This window comes from Astatotilapia calliptera, chromosome 6 (assembly GCF_964374335.1).
Source record: "Astatotilapia calliptera chromosome 6, fAstCal68.1, whole genome shotgun sequence".
NCBI lineage: Eukaryota > Metazoa > Chordata > Actinopteri > Cichliformes > Cichlidae > Astatotilapia > Astatotilapia calliptera.
The window spans coordinates 20143144-20159794 of NC_137427.1; the positions used below are offsets into that span (position 1 = coordinate 20143144).

At 39.4% G+C, this 16651-nt stretch overlaps 1 protein-coding gene and 1 long non-coding RNA gene across 6 annotated transcripts in view; one reads left to right on the plus strand and one right to left on the minus strand.

Moving 5' to 3' along the window:
* Positions 1-618: 618 nt before the first annotated feature.
* LOC145429220 (uncharacterized) lies at positions 619-3922 on the minus strand. The gene is made up of 4 exons (XR_013909444.1): positions 3702-3922; positions 1554-1591; positions 1354-1424; positions 619-1254 (listed from the first exon to the last, which is right to left on the minus strand). It is a non-coding gene; the product is annotated as an uncharacterized LOC145429220 (long non-coding RNA).
* Positions 3791-16651, plus strand: part of zcchc7 (zinc finger, CCHC domain containing 7) — a 51863-nt gene continuing 39002 nt past the window's right edge. Inside the window, exons 1-4 of one of the 5 annotated variants that reach the window (XM_080302440.1) lie at positions 3866-3912; positions 7315-7379; positions 8549-9098; positions 10403-10613. In XM_080302440.1, coding sequence (XP_080158566.1) covers positions 8595-9098; positions 10403-10613 — 715 coding nt within the window. In that variant the 5' untranslated portion in view covers positions 3866-3912; positions 7315-7379; positions 8549-8594. Of the gene's footprint in view, positions 3913-4819; positions 7380-8066; positions 8136-8548; positions 9099-10402; positions 10614-16651 lie in introns of those variants that run through there. The other 4 variants (XM_080302437.1, XM_080302438.1, XM_026170921.2 and 1 more) reach the window with 4 other exon arrangements.

The window sequence follows — 16651 nt, forward strand, 5'->3', positions numbered from 1 at the left end:
TTTTTATTTTTTTTAAAAACTTCTATAAACATTAAATGTGAAGCAAGAAGGCAAATGCAGAACATTTAAATTTGGAGTGGATGCCCATCATGTTAATTTTTGAGAGAATGAGCGCAGATTAATCTCTTAAACCCCAGTTTAGCTTTTTGGGGCTTGTTTTTGTTTTGTTTTTTTGGTTTACAGTTTGACTTGCACAAAATATCTCTCAAAATTTAAAAAGCTGGGAGACTGTAGGGCTAAAACTGGTCATATTATTTTGAGACACCTTTACTTATCACAAGGCCAGGATTGATTCAAGCTCACCTTCACCTGCTTTTAAAATTAGAGAGCGACATCAGCTCAACAATGAGTCACTAAAGACTGATGCTGTTATTGAACCTGTTCTGACAAAAAATTCTCAACTTGAGCTGCACCAAATAGAAATTAAACACTTCTGTAGGAATCTTATAGTTAGTAGAAAAAAATATGAGGTTTATTAAAAAACACGTTCCTGTTGGAGATACTCCATTGGTGGTATTCCAAACCTGCTGTTGAGAATAAAATACTTTTTGCTTTCTTAAAATATTCTGCTCTCTCTGGCCAACAGCAATATCTATCACAAACAAACTGACATGCATATTTCAAAACCAGTGACATTTTTTTTATTTTTCATTCGGACTTATATAGTTGCCAACCATTGTCCTCACAACTGATTATTAATTGCATGCTTACTCTCAGGTAAGCATAGTCCATGGTTTCTCATAATGCAGTCAGAAGCTAGAGGTCAGATTTTTGCCAGAGAAAGCAAGTGTTCCACTCCATTTTGTACAGGTTCTTCAAATCACAACTGCAGACAAAAAGAACAGAATTGGGGCTTTTTTTGTCATCAGTTACACACTTACAAAACAAAAATGACCATCAGCTGTAGAATATCGCCTTTACACCGGAGCGGCTGACAAGAATCCAGCTTTGATAAAACATTCCGGAGAAAGCTTTTCCAAGTCGTCCGATACCAAATGGAAAGAAGGGGCCGCTATGGAACATACAAACACCACCAAATGAGAGCAATGACATGCTTCTTTTAACTTCTTCTCTTCAATAAAGATCATTCATCAGGCAGAACCATCCCTTCTGGAATGTGTGATTGGAAACGAGGGGACTTTAAATCCCTCTCCCGGACACTCCATCCATCTTCAACACGCCACTGGTCTGGGCACCACTGGCCTGGAGATGAATCGCTGAACCAGATGCCTCCATTCAGCCGATCTCTTCTACCTTCATTTAAAATAATAACAGTAAATACCACCAAATGCGTAGAACCCAAAATCAGGCAGTCACATCACAATTTCACTGGGGCAGTCAGGCATCTCGGACCTGCATCCAATTTAGAGAGATACAGGGAGGCAGAGGAAGCAGAGGGTCCCACGCCCACCCATCTGCACCTCCTAAAAACAAAACAGGTGCACAATATTAAGTATGCACTTGTGTGTACGCACAGGTGTGTGTATGTGTATGTCAGAGGTATACATAGACTAGAAAAGGTGATAGTGTTGTGACATGAGGTATAGACTAACCTTTGGAAGGAAACAATCCAACTCTGTGATGGCCTTTCCTGTGATGACACGCATGGAGAAACCTCAGGAATCAGATGGCATTCACCCTCTGATTCCCTATCATAACGCCATTCTCTCACCACTATTATGATGGCGACATTTATAGCAGGATATACAGAGCTCGTAATTATTCTCATGATATGGAGGAGAGGAAGAGGGAGATGGATGTTAATGTTACACAGCTTGCACAAGAGCCAGGATGGCGTAATTTTGCTGTATTCTACGTGTCATAAATATGACTGATGGCGATACCCAGTCTGTTGAATTACATTTACATATAGATTTACATTCCCATCAACATGTAATAAAGGCACGGGCCTGAAGGTTCATACTAGTCACTCACACATTCATGCTCACACCAAGTGAGCATACCTACATATTCAGAGGATTTACAGCTGGTATTTGGACCTTACTGTAGATGTATACATCAGAGAAATGATGCAGTAAAACAACATATAGGGCCCTGAGGGATGTTTTGTTTGCAGAAACAATATTTTTGGAAGTAGAGCAGCCTGGCTGACTTCAGTGTCAAGTTTGACAATTAAAAGTTTAGCAGAGGAGGTTCGCGTTCATGAATCACAAAGAAAATCCACCTTAAGTACGCAAGACTTGAATACTAACTGTTGATGATGGAGGTCTCTTACTTTGTTGACAGTTTTGGACATTTTGTCTTTGTCAGCAAAAAGCTGGAAGCAAATGAGAGGAAATGGGTAGATTCCCCATTTGGACTTAAACCAAATGAGTATCTCCATTCCCTTGGCTGCCAGCACACTAACAAACTATTTAAACCAGTGGTTTCATATGATGATGCTTAGCAGTTAAAGTAAGAGAGAAAATATTAATGAAGCCTACCTGCGCAAGCAAACAACCTACAAACAACAACAAAAATCTTTTTTTCTTCTAATTCTTAATTGACAGCCTTCTTAAATTATCTTGTGGTACCATGAGGGATTATGACCTTCAGATCTTTTGAGATCAACACATTTTCATTTCATCTTTTCTTCATTGAAACAATGTTGGAATTTTGATAAGAAAAGGAATTTCTAGTTGAATTGTTGTAAAAGAAATCCAAATCAAAGAAGAATAATCTCCTTTTATATCAGAATAGGCATCACAAGCAGGGGTGCCACCGGGGGGGGGGGGGGGGGGGGGGGGGGCAGAGGGGGCATTGGCCACTGCACCCACACTCTCTCTCTCTCTCTCTCTCACACACACACACAATATAAGGCAGGGGAGACTGTCCTATATTGGTAATAATGTAATAATGTTACAGAAACGCTTGAGCCAATCCCTGGACACATCACTGGTGGATCTCAGGGCCAACACAGAAACAGGCAACAGTTCACACTCTAACATGATGTAATATTTATTTGAGAATCATTAAAGCAGTGGACTTCCAGTCAATCAATCATTCAAGACAGATTATTTTGGAATTCAAAGTCTTCTTTGGTTTTCATATAAACCTTTTTTTTTTTGGTAATATCAACTTTAATAGCAGGCAATTAACCAGGCATATAATTTTTTTCCTTCTCTTTTCATTGCGATATTTTTGAGTAACTTATACAGCATAATAAAACAGGAAGTTTTGTTTTTGGTGTGCCACCCCAATATTTTAGTAGACCGCATATGGCCAACCCTTTGAAAACATTTTGGAGGCACCTCTAATCATAAAATGAAAACATAGATAAGGAAAAACAAAACTAAATGTACAAGCAGGACTTGAAAAAACAGTGCATATCTTTGTCTCTATATAATCAATTATAATTCACTATAGTAATTTAGTAAAAAACATTTTACGAAACATTGTTTTTAAAAATTTGCTGCTTTAAATTTTAAATGTTGTGTTTGTAAAATGCTGTATTTTATTATTTTGTCTCTGTCTCTTTTTTGTTTAGTAAATTGCGTTTATTCGTCGTTCTTTCTAGCTCTAAAAACCCCATAATTACTACCTACAATACTGACACAACACAGGCTTGTCAGTTGTTAGTAATGAAAATAAAAAGACAAAAATACTTATTTTAGGCAAAGGGGAGAAAACGAGCGAAATACAGTCTCAAATAACTATTTATAGAATAAAGGCTCTTCTTCTTGGTATCCTGTAAAAATTACCTGTGTTGGGGAAATCATGACCTTTCAGTGTCCGAGATGCACTTTGTTTCAACACTCATAACAGTCTTCGCATTCGACGTGAAATGTTACGGTCGGCCAACTTATTTTCCTCGGACAAACCCGGAAGTTGTTTGTCTGTCTCCTGTGCTGGAGGCGCAGGAAAAGCAGCTCCAGCCTCCGGTAGCAGTACCTTTCCAGTTTGTTTCCAAAGGTGAGCTCATACACACTGACATTATATATTAAGCACACACAGTGGTGGCCTTGAGTAGGGCTGCCTCAGCTCCTTGTATTTATGTTCTTTCATGTGTGTTTGAGGCTGAAACGCTCCATTGTTTACATCCGAGCAGTTGCTCTGCTGCTTAGAAACACGTGGATGGAGTGGACTGAGACATGTCAACCAGGGACTGCCGATACGCTAAAATAACTTTTAAAAGCCCAAAAAAAGCTTAGCGAAAATTCCCGAGCTACCTGTGTTTTATGGCGTGTTACTGTTTAGTGAAGCCTCGGTACTCTGATAAACAGCTCGCATGTTCCCCAGTAAGCTAGCTCGTTAGCATTGAGCTAGCCGGGGTTACCATTAGGCTAACTACAATTGGAGAGTACACAGTTATAAAACTGAAGTTTCTGTTTGTCACTGCAATGTAACCAGGCTGCTGGATGTCCGAGATGTCTGCCTGTCACTCTAGTCTGTTTTTGGCAACCTAACTTAAGTCAAATGACCGCTTGGATGTTATAAACTCCACATTGCAACCATAGCATAATCACACATTCACTAAAATTAAAGAAAAATGTATGTATAATCAAAAGGCCTCATTACACAGTTTTGTGCAAAAGGTGACTTCTGATGTTTGTGTGTGTTTTAAACTTGTTTTTTTTCTTAAATTGTTAAATAAACTCTACTCAGCAGGGTTCTTGGAGGGGTTATATATATATAAAATAAATAAATGACCTGTTTTGAAAGTATTTTTATAACTGTGTAATTGCACCTCCAATACAATCAATCCACTCCTTTTTGGTCACTAAATATATCTTTTGTAGAATTGTGATGTTCTACAAAACTGTGATGTTTACTGGGATACATAAATGATATCTAAAAGCTTCTTTGTCAGAAACTCATTGCATCTTCTACATTGTAGCAGGGAAGTTCTGGCTTAAAATTACTTATTATCATTCATGAAAGATATGTTTCACATAAGTTTCACAAATTACAGGCCAATAAGTCATTTACAACAGGTTAAATATGGGCAATCATTTTTTGGTAGACACTAGAAATCACCTTTTGGGAGATGATCACTCTTTTGCATGGCACTGGTTAAAAGGTGAATATCTAGCAAAACATTGTCTAGTATTCAAACTGCTGACCTGTAATATGTCAGACATATCTTCCTTGAATGATATCAAGGTATTTTGCGCCAGAAGTGCCATATGCCAAAATGGACAGTATTGGTTATAATGTAGAACACAGACTATGTACAAAATGCAGAATCTTAAGGACATTTGTCTTTATTTTATCTATTACTCCCTTCAAAAATCATGCTGAAGACAGTTTATGTAAGAAAAAGATATCAGACATAAAACACACAGAAACATAAGAAATCACTTTTGTCATAACGCTTGTTCAATACCTGGCTGATACTGATTTTTAAAGATTGCAGTGGGTGGTATGGTGGTGCAGTGTTACCTGTTGCCTCACAGCAAGAAAGTCCTAGGTTTGAATCAAGTCTGGAGCTTTTCTGTGTAGAGTTTGCATGCCTGCCTCGCAGCCTATGACAGCTTAGTTAGTTTCCAGCCTTCTTGCAACCCTGAAGAAAATAGGAGGATGGATGGATCTATTCCAATGTCAGTATATCAGCCAGTATGTTTTTGGATAGCATGTAGTACTGCAAAAGTGTTATATGTAATGTAGTCACCAGTCCTTAGCTGGGCAAACTACATGCAGACACCATTTAGTTACCTCAAGTTAATCCAAGCATCTTATAGGCCATTATCCTCCAACCAATACATTAATTGATTATATTAATAGATTATTATTGGTTCAATAGAGTTTGTCCATTCTTTTAGTATTGTAAGTATAAGATGGCCTCCTAATTATTAAGATGATGATGTGCTTTGTTTGAAGAATTGTGCTCTGAATGATATAAGAAAAGATCAGTTAAGTTGATTCAATGTTTTTTTGTTTTTTTCTTTTCTTGAAACATAAAATGTACTTTTCTTAACTGCTCATCCAGCTCAGGTGGATCCCAGCTGTCTTTGGCTGAGAGGCGGATATCCGTTTGTCATGTCTGTAGGGACAAATGACCATTCACGCTCACGTTCACCTCTCTGGACAATTTAGAATCACCAGTTAACCTAACATGCCTGAATTTTACTTAAAGCTTCTCAGATACATGCACATTCACAATTGAGCCATATGTAGGTGTTTTCTGTTCTAATGATTAGTTAAATCTCACAGCTATGAAGTAAATTTTCAGAGTCTCCAGTTCACTTTTTTTTTTTTAACCAAAACTACAGATAAATTAAACCTTGTATTTCCTGTTTCGGTGTAAACCCATAGGGACTCACGTGTGAATATGCACAGCTGGCTAATAGAAACGTCAGTGCTTGATATTTGTTGATCTCTACTAAATTCATTGTGTCCTAATGCAGCATTTGTAAAACGCATTTCAGCTGCATTCATAGGTCTTATCATTCATAGGTCTGTCTGATCTATATTAAATCAGACATTTAGACTGTGAGCATGATTAGGATTGAAACTGAAGTAACTAAATAGAATTTAGACACCTTTGCATCTTGCCTGTTGTTTTTCTCTTCACTTTTTTTTCCTGGCATGTCAAAAAGTTTTCTGTGGAAAACCCCTCTCTGGTTTTGGTGAAGCTGAGTTGCTTCACCAAAACAGATGCAATGGAGCTAACAGAGTCCAGAGGTGTTGTTCAGGTAGCATTTTAATTGAGAAGATTAGGAGGAATCACCTGTGTTGTCAGACCATGACTGTACCCGGCCTTTAAGTATAGTACATTAAATTCCACTACTGTAAAACACAGTGAGTCATTTGTCGGCTCCCAGTCCCTGTGAGCTGCTGAAACTTTCAACACAACGGTCGCCCCTCACCAACCGGTAAGATTTTCTGTCCCTTTAATCCCTTGTGGCCGGCTTGTGACCGTGTAGCGTGGCTTTTATGCAGTGTGTGTGCGGCCTGGGAGCCAATCATCTCCAGCCATCATGGCACAGACACGCAGGACTGGGCAGAGCAATGGGCCGGTGCCCCTTCTCTGTCCACTTTGTGTGTGTGTGACTGTGTGTGTTAGAAAAAGACAGACAAGCACTGGAAAAATTAACACCACAGTGCGTAACCAGCTAATTCAACAATTTTTTGGTGTCACGTTAAGTGTTATTTAAAGTCGTCACCTGGCAGGTAAAAAAACTTGGGTCTTGTTTGCTTGAGCCAATGAAGACAGCTCCGATGGAAAAAAAAAAAAAAGTCTACATGTTAAAAAAAAAAAAAAAATCTGAGTTCTCTTGAGCTGTGTCCGCTCAGATTTCTTAACAAGGCCTCATGGTTTTCCGAGTAAGATGGAAGTTTCCTGTAATTGATGTTGGCCTGTGTTTCCTTCAGTTCGACAGCGCTGTGGATACCCGCCATATAACTTAAGAGAGGAAAATGAGGACAGCACAATTCTGGTAATAAAGTAGAGCTACTAATTAGTCTTGTATATTAGACCTGACGTGGTTGATCAGTGTTAAATATTTGAATGGTGGGATAAAGATTTCATGTGCACAGAAAAAAAAGAAGAAATTCTAAACATTACTAGAATTGGATTGGTATTGATGAAGATTTTGTAGCTGATATCAGGCAAAATGAAAACTAAATAAGTTTAATTTTTGTATTCAGTTTTGAATCTTTTGAAAAACACACTCAGTTAGGAGAAAGATTGGTTGCAGCAAAGGAGCACATCTTTTTCTAAAATTAACAAATGTACACTATTATGACACTAGTAAAAACACAATTTGCTATTTGTGCCTTATTTTCCCGAATAAACCACTGAGCAGGTGAATCTGAATCCAAAGTGATGCTTTGCAAAGAGAATAAATAGAATAATCCTTTAATTGTCCCACAAGGGGAAATTTGGGTGTAACAGCAGCAAGAAAGACACATATGCAAACAAACAGTACATAAGACACAGAACAGAAACATACACAATTTTTACATATTTACATCAAGGACAATGGTTACCAAAAACAGAGTACTGTACCATTATTAAATTAAATTAAATGAAGTTAAGAGGCAAACCCTGGTTATAGTGTGACTCGGTTGATAAAATAGTGCAAGTTACAGCGCTGATGTAAACCTCTGTTTGTTGGGAGCAGTTTTGATTGTACAGTCTGACAGCTGCAGGGAGGAAGGACCTGCGGAAACGCATAAAGAGCTGCTGGTTGGTGAGCTGTTATGATTGCCTACTTAAAGCTGGTTTATGTTGGTGATGGTAACCAGTGTTAGCAGTTTAGAAATGAATTGTTAAAAAAAGTGAAGTTTCCCACGCGTAAGAATTTCTTTTGATTTTATTTTGACTTGCATAATAGAAAACTCTTTGATTTTTTTTTTTATTGTGGGTAGATTAAGCCTTTTATTTCTTTGGGATTTTGGAAATGTGAAAAGAATTTGATTGACTCGTCTTTACAAACCAAATGATAATAACTAGTGGTCAATAACTGTAGGCTAAAGTAAACTGTCTGTTTGTTCTTCTTTTTCCAACTATAACACAGCAGTGTATTAATAATGTATAATTTGATGCTTGATAATGAGTTAGACAATGTGATGCTGTATTATGTTGATTTTGTGTGCTTTTCAGCCACTGAAGTCGCCATCTCCTCAGGTGTGTGCATGTGGTTGTGAGGATGTACAGTGTCTACCAGGACCGGGAGAGATTGGAGGATGATCTCTATCAAGAGGAAGAAGTGGACTCTGATGGGTCAGAGGCCAACAGCGAGGTGGAGTTCCACCTTTATAGCCAGCTCCACTACTCATCCAACCTTGGGGAACTAGAGGAGCAGGAGGGTGAAGAAGAGCAGAACCATGAAAGAGAGGACACCCGGCAAAATAGGGTTACAGATGGTGATAGAGGACTAGAGGAAAAAACAGGCATCAAGGCTCTGACACCTACTAATGGCAGCCTGCAGCAACACCTGAAGCAGAAGAAGAAGAAAGAGAAAAAGGACAAGCCGAAGAAGAAAAGTGACTCTAAAGGTCAGAGGTTGCCATCATCACTTTTCGAGGAGGTCATCGTGATCGACTCCGGCCCTGACGTCATCTCAATCTCTGACGATGACAGCGCTGAAGGTGATGAAGGGATCTGTGCTTTAAAGGGTCGAGGCATGCAGACTTCCACTCCAGCGCAGCAGGTAGAGCAAAAAGTGAACTGCTATCCGTGTGTCACATTTACTTTGTTAGCCAGTATTACCCTGCTGATGAACTGTAGATAAAGTCATTTTAACATCAGTCAACACAGTGGCAGAGTAACTAGAAAGTTTGCAGAGTAGTTGTTGACACAGAAGTATTTATATTTAAGATACGTTTAAAAAAATTAATTTAAAAAAAAAGGTAAATGCAAAAATAAAGACACATTTTATGAAACATATTATTTATGGTGTTTCCAGTTTATTAAAAAAAAAATCCGTCTGGCTTAGGGTAGTGTTAAACAATCTGCAAACTTGTCTCTGACATGCATAAACAAGAAAATGTGTTAAGAAGCACCTCTGAGCAGATTAAACATGCTAAGGAACAGATGCTTTACCTCTGAAACAATTCCTGTGGACACTGAAACAGCGCTGAAGCTCAGCACGTCAGTTTGCAGCTGCACCCTGTAGTCTTGGACTTAATTGCCCATCCAATTTGGTTACTCCTCCAGCCATCCAAGATCAGCTGCCTTTTGGTGCCTTGGGTATTAAGTCAAACCTTAACTTAACTTAAAATCTGAGTTTGTCAGTCATAATCAAAACTGACTGAATGTTGATGACAGTATGTGTGAGCGGTAAGTCTGCCAGATGTCCGTGTGAAGAGTAAAACCAATTTTTTTACTTCAGGTTTTGACACTAATGCAACTTTGACAAACTAGGCCAGCTGGGGCCTCATACTAGCAGCAGATAAATGTTTGCATATGGTCTTGCACAGAATGGGGTCAGGGGATTAAATCCACAGTTCCCAGTCACTTAAATATGAAGCTTATTACAAAAGGATGTCCAATGGCTCAAATGAGCTGTAAAAATAGATTACGCCCAGCATGTGGACATCTAACTTTGAAGACTTTTATGAACGTCTTCTTAGACATAGCAAAAGTCACCATAAAGTTAAAGCCCCTTTATTTTGTAATTTGTGAGACATTATCAGAAATCTGGCTTCCATCTTCATTTTTGATTTTTTTCTGTCCTTTGCAAGCTACTTCTCAGTGGTCACTGGCACCAGGCTTAATTACTGCTGTTTTCCATTTTGAGCTGTAGCATGGCTTGTGAATGACTAGGTGCTGCAGGTGTAATGCTAGCAGTGAAGTAATGATGTTTAACAAAGGACAAAGCAATTTCACAAACCATCACCTTTATCGCTGCTTTGTCATTTGATCAGTTCAGTAAAGCTGCAAGGTAAAAAAATAAATAAATAAAGGATTTGACATCTGATGCACACTAATTGCGTGTATAATTCATCCATGTAGGATGCTCAGAAAAGGAAAAGGACTCCAGGTGTGCCTGTGACTGTGGAGTCCAGAAGTTCACAATCGGATTCAGAAGAGTCAGAATCCGAATCTGAGTCCGATTCATCTGATTCGGATGGCCTGGAAAGCTGGATGATCCTGGGTCAAGGGAATCAGTTTGGCGACCACTCCATCTCACTCAACCTGGAAGGAGGGTCTCACAGCGAATTGGGTGTGTTGTGTGTCTGTCTTTTGTGACCTTATTTAATCGTGACTCCTGTTTGTACTGAGAAATAGTTAGACCTACAGTGCTGTGAAAAAGTGTTTGCCCCTTTCTAGATTTCTTATTTATTTGCATATTTGTCATGCTTACATATGGAAGCCCGTTTCCGCCACTAAATAAAAACAAAAAAGCTAGTATCCATAACTCAAAATTTCGAGTTACTTTTCTCAAAATTTCGAGTTAGCTCTGCCAATCAAAAATATATGTGAATGAGGTCGCTTTCTTGTTACCCGGAAGCATATGGCGCAGAGGAACGCGCACTCAAAAATGGATCCCAACAAATTGGCGCTTTCGCGAGTACGTTTGCTGATAGTAACACCATGTGATTCAGCTAATAACACAGGGATTTCATCATTTGTGAAGCCAGGCTGAAAACACTCAGCAATCTGTGCATTCACGACTGGATATAATACCGGTAGCTTAGCTGTAGCATTTGTAGCTGAGGGCTTCAGCTTCCAGGTAACAAGGAATTCACGTAGATTACTGATTGGCAGCGCTAACTCGAAATTTCAAGTTACTTTCTCGAAATTTTGAGAAAAAAAATCGAAATTTTGAGAAAATGACTCGGAATTTTGAGTTACGGATCCTTTTTTTTTTTTTTTTTTTTTTTAGTGGCGGAAACGGGCTTCCATACTTACATGTTTCAGCTCATCAAATAAATATTTTCACGGCATTGTATTTGGGCTGCACCTCTTGTGTGGCCCAGTTCATTCAGAACACTTAGTCTACCTGCACAGCCCATTGATAAGAAGCAGGCGTTAGGCTGCACTGAGAACAATCTGTGTGAATGCGTGTTTGTACATACATAAGCAGCATCTATGTCTGCATGTTTACGAACTTGTAAGCTTTTAGCATTCCTGGCACCGTCTGCCCAGCTGCTCGCTTCTCTGATGCATCTTTAAATATGTTTGTGTGCATTATGTATTGATATATGTGTGTGAGTCTGCAAAAGTGTGAATATTTGTGTTTATAACATATTCTGGCTCTAATCAGCATGCATGCGTACATACACGTGGATACCAGCAGTCATAACGCTAATGCCAAAAACAAACAAACGGAGAAACGGTAACGCAGGAGGAGAGGGAGGGGAGGTTTGGGAGAGATGGGAGTAATCAAAAAATGAATAAAAATGTTCCCTGCAAATCTCTTCAGATCTACACATTATCTTAACCTGCAGCCTCAGCAACCTCTCCGGCTCCCTCCTCCTCCTCCTCCCTCCTACCTAACGCTCTCCCATCTCATTCTTTTATCCTATTTTCTCACTATTGTGCTCTCTCTCTCCCACTCTCCCTCTCACCGTTTCTTCCTCATTTGAATTTCCCTGGGCTGATGTTTCTGCAAGAGTGCTCACTGCCTCCTCTACACACAACTGGGCTAAAGGAGGGGGTCTGTAGCTGGTGGGAAGGCTTGAGGTTTGGCCTGGTTTTGGGAGGAAAGGAGGATTTTAGGTCTCTGTCTTTCTCTCCCTCTCTGTCTCTCTCGTCTGGTTTCTCTCTGTGATCTTTGGAGCTTGACCTCATGTCTGCACATGGGGGGTCATGGGTGTGGTGTGGATGGGGTCTTAAAGTGAGAGGAATCGGGGAGGGGGGGGGGGGGAGTTTTTCAAAAAAAAGGAGAAATAAAGGCGAGGAAATTAAGGGATGAGCCTGAGTAGTCTTGAACTGTGCCTGAATTTAATACAACTCACTAATTCAAACTTGGTCCTGAGTATGTTGGGCGTTTACACTAAAAACGGGCCAAAATATAAAAAATTTTTTCTTAAATCTTAAGAAAAAATTCTGAAAAGCACAAAAACTAAAATTGAACTGATCCCAGATTACCGTTTTCTATTCATTCCAAAACCGATAGGGCTTATCGTGGGGTGCTGTATGAAAACTATTAAAACACATTAGTGAGCCACACTCCTGCCACTGTAAAACATTTCCAAGTGCACCAAATGTGCCATTCTGCAGATGCATTGCCTAAGAAATACATCGTTCACTTTTTTTTGTAATTCTTTGAAACAAAAAAAGCTTCTTTTAGAAATAAATGGTGTTTTAAAAAAATAGATGGTAACCATTAGAGCTAAAAGACAGAAGTTTGCTTTATGCAGTTTGTTTTATGATTAAGCAAAATTCACGAACTGTGTTTTAAAGGTTGTCACCAGTTAATTAAATTAATAATCAAATAAGATGTCTGTTGATCTCAACTGAAAATTTGGTTTTATAGCTCTTTGAAGAATTATGAAAAAAATATTTAGTGTTATTAAATCTTTGAGAAAAAACTAACAAAAAGTCAAATGATTTAGTGTGTACTAAATGTAACCTGACTAGTAGTGGGTTTTTAAGGAATGCAAGAAGTCATGATAATCAATATATCTGCATAGATTTATACACGCATCTCTAAAGTGTTGCATACTCTGCTACATGTGCTGCACGTTTTCAGATGGGTTTAAATGGGACGGCACATATTTATGTGTGACGAGCCAGTATTGGACCGATAATGTCGCTTGCTGATACATCTTTGTGTGAAGTACGCGCTGCAGCTGACTTGAATGTATGTTTGGGACACAGTTTTGATTCCCTCTTGCCTCCACCTCTCTGATGGTGTAGGTTTAAAAACACAATCGTATGCTGAATCATTTTCTTCTTTTACAATTCATTTCACAAGCTTTTTTACTTGGAAAAGATATTCAGAGAAAAAGGCCAATTTTAGGTCGCTGAGATATGGTTGTTTGAATTTTTATGGCAACCTTAATCTTAATCGTTACATCCATAAACCAGGGCTTCAAATATAAAGATTGATTTCTGTTTTTTATATGCCATGTTGTGAGTTCTGTAGCTTTGGTTTCTGCATTTGTTTGTGTGTGTGTGTGTGTGTGTGTGTGTGTGTGTGTGTGTGTGTGTGTGTGTGTGTGTGTGTGTGTGTGTGTGTGTGTGTGTGTGTGTGTGTGTGTGTGTGTGTAACCATTTTGCACAGCAGCGACTAATAGTATTTGTACGCCTAGACCCCATCTCAGCATCACCATCAAATCACATTCACTACACTTAGTCTCTCCCTCTCGCCTGCAGAAATTTAATCTGTTCATCCTCTTTCTCTCCCTCTTCCGCCTACATGTTGTCACTTGTTCACATACTTTTACAATCTAATCTTTTCTCACCCCTTGAGATAAGTTTTTTTTTTTAAAATAATTTTTTTAATCAAGAACGTGAACACACATGCACACACAGTCTGAGTGGCTATCTGTCACCTAGCTGTTAGTAGCGGGTCCTGCTGGGTGGATCTGTAAGGACAACGAATAGGTAAAACAAAAAAAAAAAGAGAGAGAGAGAGAAAAGATAGTTGAGAGAAGGAGGGTGAGCGAGGGCCGTCTGCCTGTCCGGCAGCTATGCAGCAGCAACCAGACGGAACAAGAGAGCGAAAACAGGTCTTCCCAAAATCCAGCTCAGTGCCTTTCCCACCCGAAGAGGTGTGCGTCTACTTCCCCGTGAATGAATCTGCGGTGTAGGCGGGGTGTGCTGAAGCTAAACTTGAATTGTAAGTGGTTAAACTTCACTCTATGGTCACACTCCCCCCCCCCTCTCCCCCCACCCCCAGCTCTCTCCTCTTCGCTTTTTTTTTTGTCCCCTCGATCTTGGTCAGTGCACACCAAACTTTGTTTGAGGCTTAGAGTCAGCTCTGGCTTGCTATCAGGGTGGCCGATCACATCAGAGTGAGCCTGAGTGTGTGTGTGTCAATGTGTGTGTTTCACTGAAAGTCTTGGTGAATTAGAGAGAAGTGAGTGTTTGTATGTAATGGTTAACTCTGACTCAGAGAAAAGCGAGGTAAGTCTGTTCACTTCTCTCCTCTTCTTCCTTCATCATTTTCTGTGTGCCATCTTTTATAGTCCTGAGAGGCTGTTCCATACTCAGATTTGTTTGTGGAAAGTAGTTGCACAAATGTTTTCAGCTATATGTGTGAATGAGCCACACTACTTTAGGCCTAAAGCTTTCTTCTGCTGCTTCTTGCAGCATCTGTGTACTCTAAAGTTGCATGCCAGTGTACGCACAAAGTGAAATACGGATTTAGCTGTGTGTATTTTCTTTTTGCTCTGATTATGTGTGAGAGTGCACGTTTATGTACAGGGCATCGGGATTGTAAAATGAGATTACAATGGCACGTTGGGTAGTGCAGTAGGTGTGCGTGTGCATGTGTGTGCGCGCGCGCGTGTGGGTGGGCGGGCGGGCAGGCGCTGCAGAAGGGAGACATGGATAGGATCAGCTCTTATCTTGGCTGCCCAGTGCCACACGAGGTGTAACGCCACACCCACGCTACCACACAGTGTGTTTGAACAGGCACACACACACACACACACACACACACACACACACACACACACACACACACACACACACACACACCATGAAATCACTGTGCCATAGTTTGACTTGTATTATCCTTTTTTCTTTTTCTTTTTTTCAGAGGATATGCAAATTAGATGAGACTACAGTGTAGGCCTAATATTAGCGCATGCAAAATAAATGGTGGAAATTCAGTTGAATGGCCGGTGCCTTCATATCTAAAAAAAAAAAAAGCTTTTGATTGAACAATCATTTTGATGCCAGCGGCCTTTGAAATGTAATGACATTTGGAATCGAGTAAATGAAACAGAAGGTTTTTGTAATGCAAAAAAGAAAAATCTCCTTATTGAGTATTCCATATTTTGTTAAAATGAATTGAGCATTTACTGCTCATCTTTTGCTTATTAAGATGTATTTATGTTGTGTAGACTCATTAAAGATTTTATTATTTAGCCCCTTGCAGCATTTTTGGACATGCTTTGCACTGTACACAGTGCAACTTGTTAGCTTGTGTTATTTATTATTGTGAAATATAGTGCAGGATAATCCTCATGCTGTTCCTGCAGACTCAGAGATAGAAACTTATCATTGTTGGATTTCGTGTTTGTGTTCTTCTGTTCAATTGTACTTTAAATATTAGAAAATCAGCACAGCTGAATTCTTCCTTCTTCTAACTTAGCTTCAGGACGTCTTTTGCCAAATGGTTTCATAAAGAAAATTGAGTAAAATAATTGCTTACATATGTGACAAAGAACAGGATAGAGGAAGTAGAAATTGTGAAGCACCACTCGAGTCTATATCTAAAAAATCGTGGTGGACGGACAGGTAGTAGAGCTCAGCATCAGACAGAGGTAGAGAGAGATGAGAGCGGTAGAAGCCAAAGTGGATGAGACAGGCCTTGAAAAGCATCGGCCACGGTGTCGGTCTGTCAGGAACGGTTTGTCTCCAGGCTAAGATCTCAGAGTGGCTCGAACACGGCCGGATTTCTGTCTGCACAAACTGATATCCAGCGCTGTCTGTCAGCCCCGTCTGTGTGTAGCTGATGGTTCTGCTGTTGAACCTTCCCACATAAGTCGTGACCTGATGTGGCTCTGTACAAAGCTGCGAATCTGGTTCAAATGCCATTATTTTTAGGAAAAACGAAAGCAAATTTTTGTCTCACGAGCCGTTTTCAGATTTCCAGCACGTCAGCTGCACTTGAAACTGTTCATATGAAGCTTTAAGTCTGAGCCAAATATGAGTTGTCGCAATGTCATGATGGATTGATTTTGAAATTCATTTAAATGTTAGATTTATAGTTTATGTATGTGACATAATCACATTTATTTTCTTATTAAAATGTGTTTTGAAACTGTAGCGATAATAGTTTTTTTTATGTTTTATATTTTGCAACATTTTCTGCATCTACTGTTATTCAAATTGCAGAATTACGGTCAAAATACTGCCCCTGCTTTTAGTTATCACGGACACGTTTTAATTTCAGCTGTGCTGCTTCTACTGCAGAGTGTCTTTTTTTGTGTGCAGATATCTGGAGTTTATTTATACCGCTTTTATCTGCATCTGGACAGAACAAGCCATCCTGTCTGAAAGTAATCTTTGTCAAAATAATCTATGAAAATTTTGCTATTTTTTTTCCTGGAAACTTTGACTCAAAAACACCCACAGACA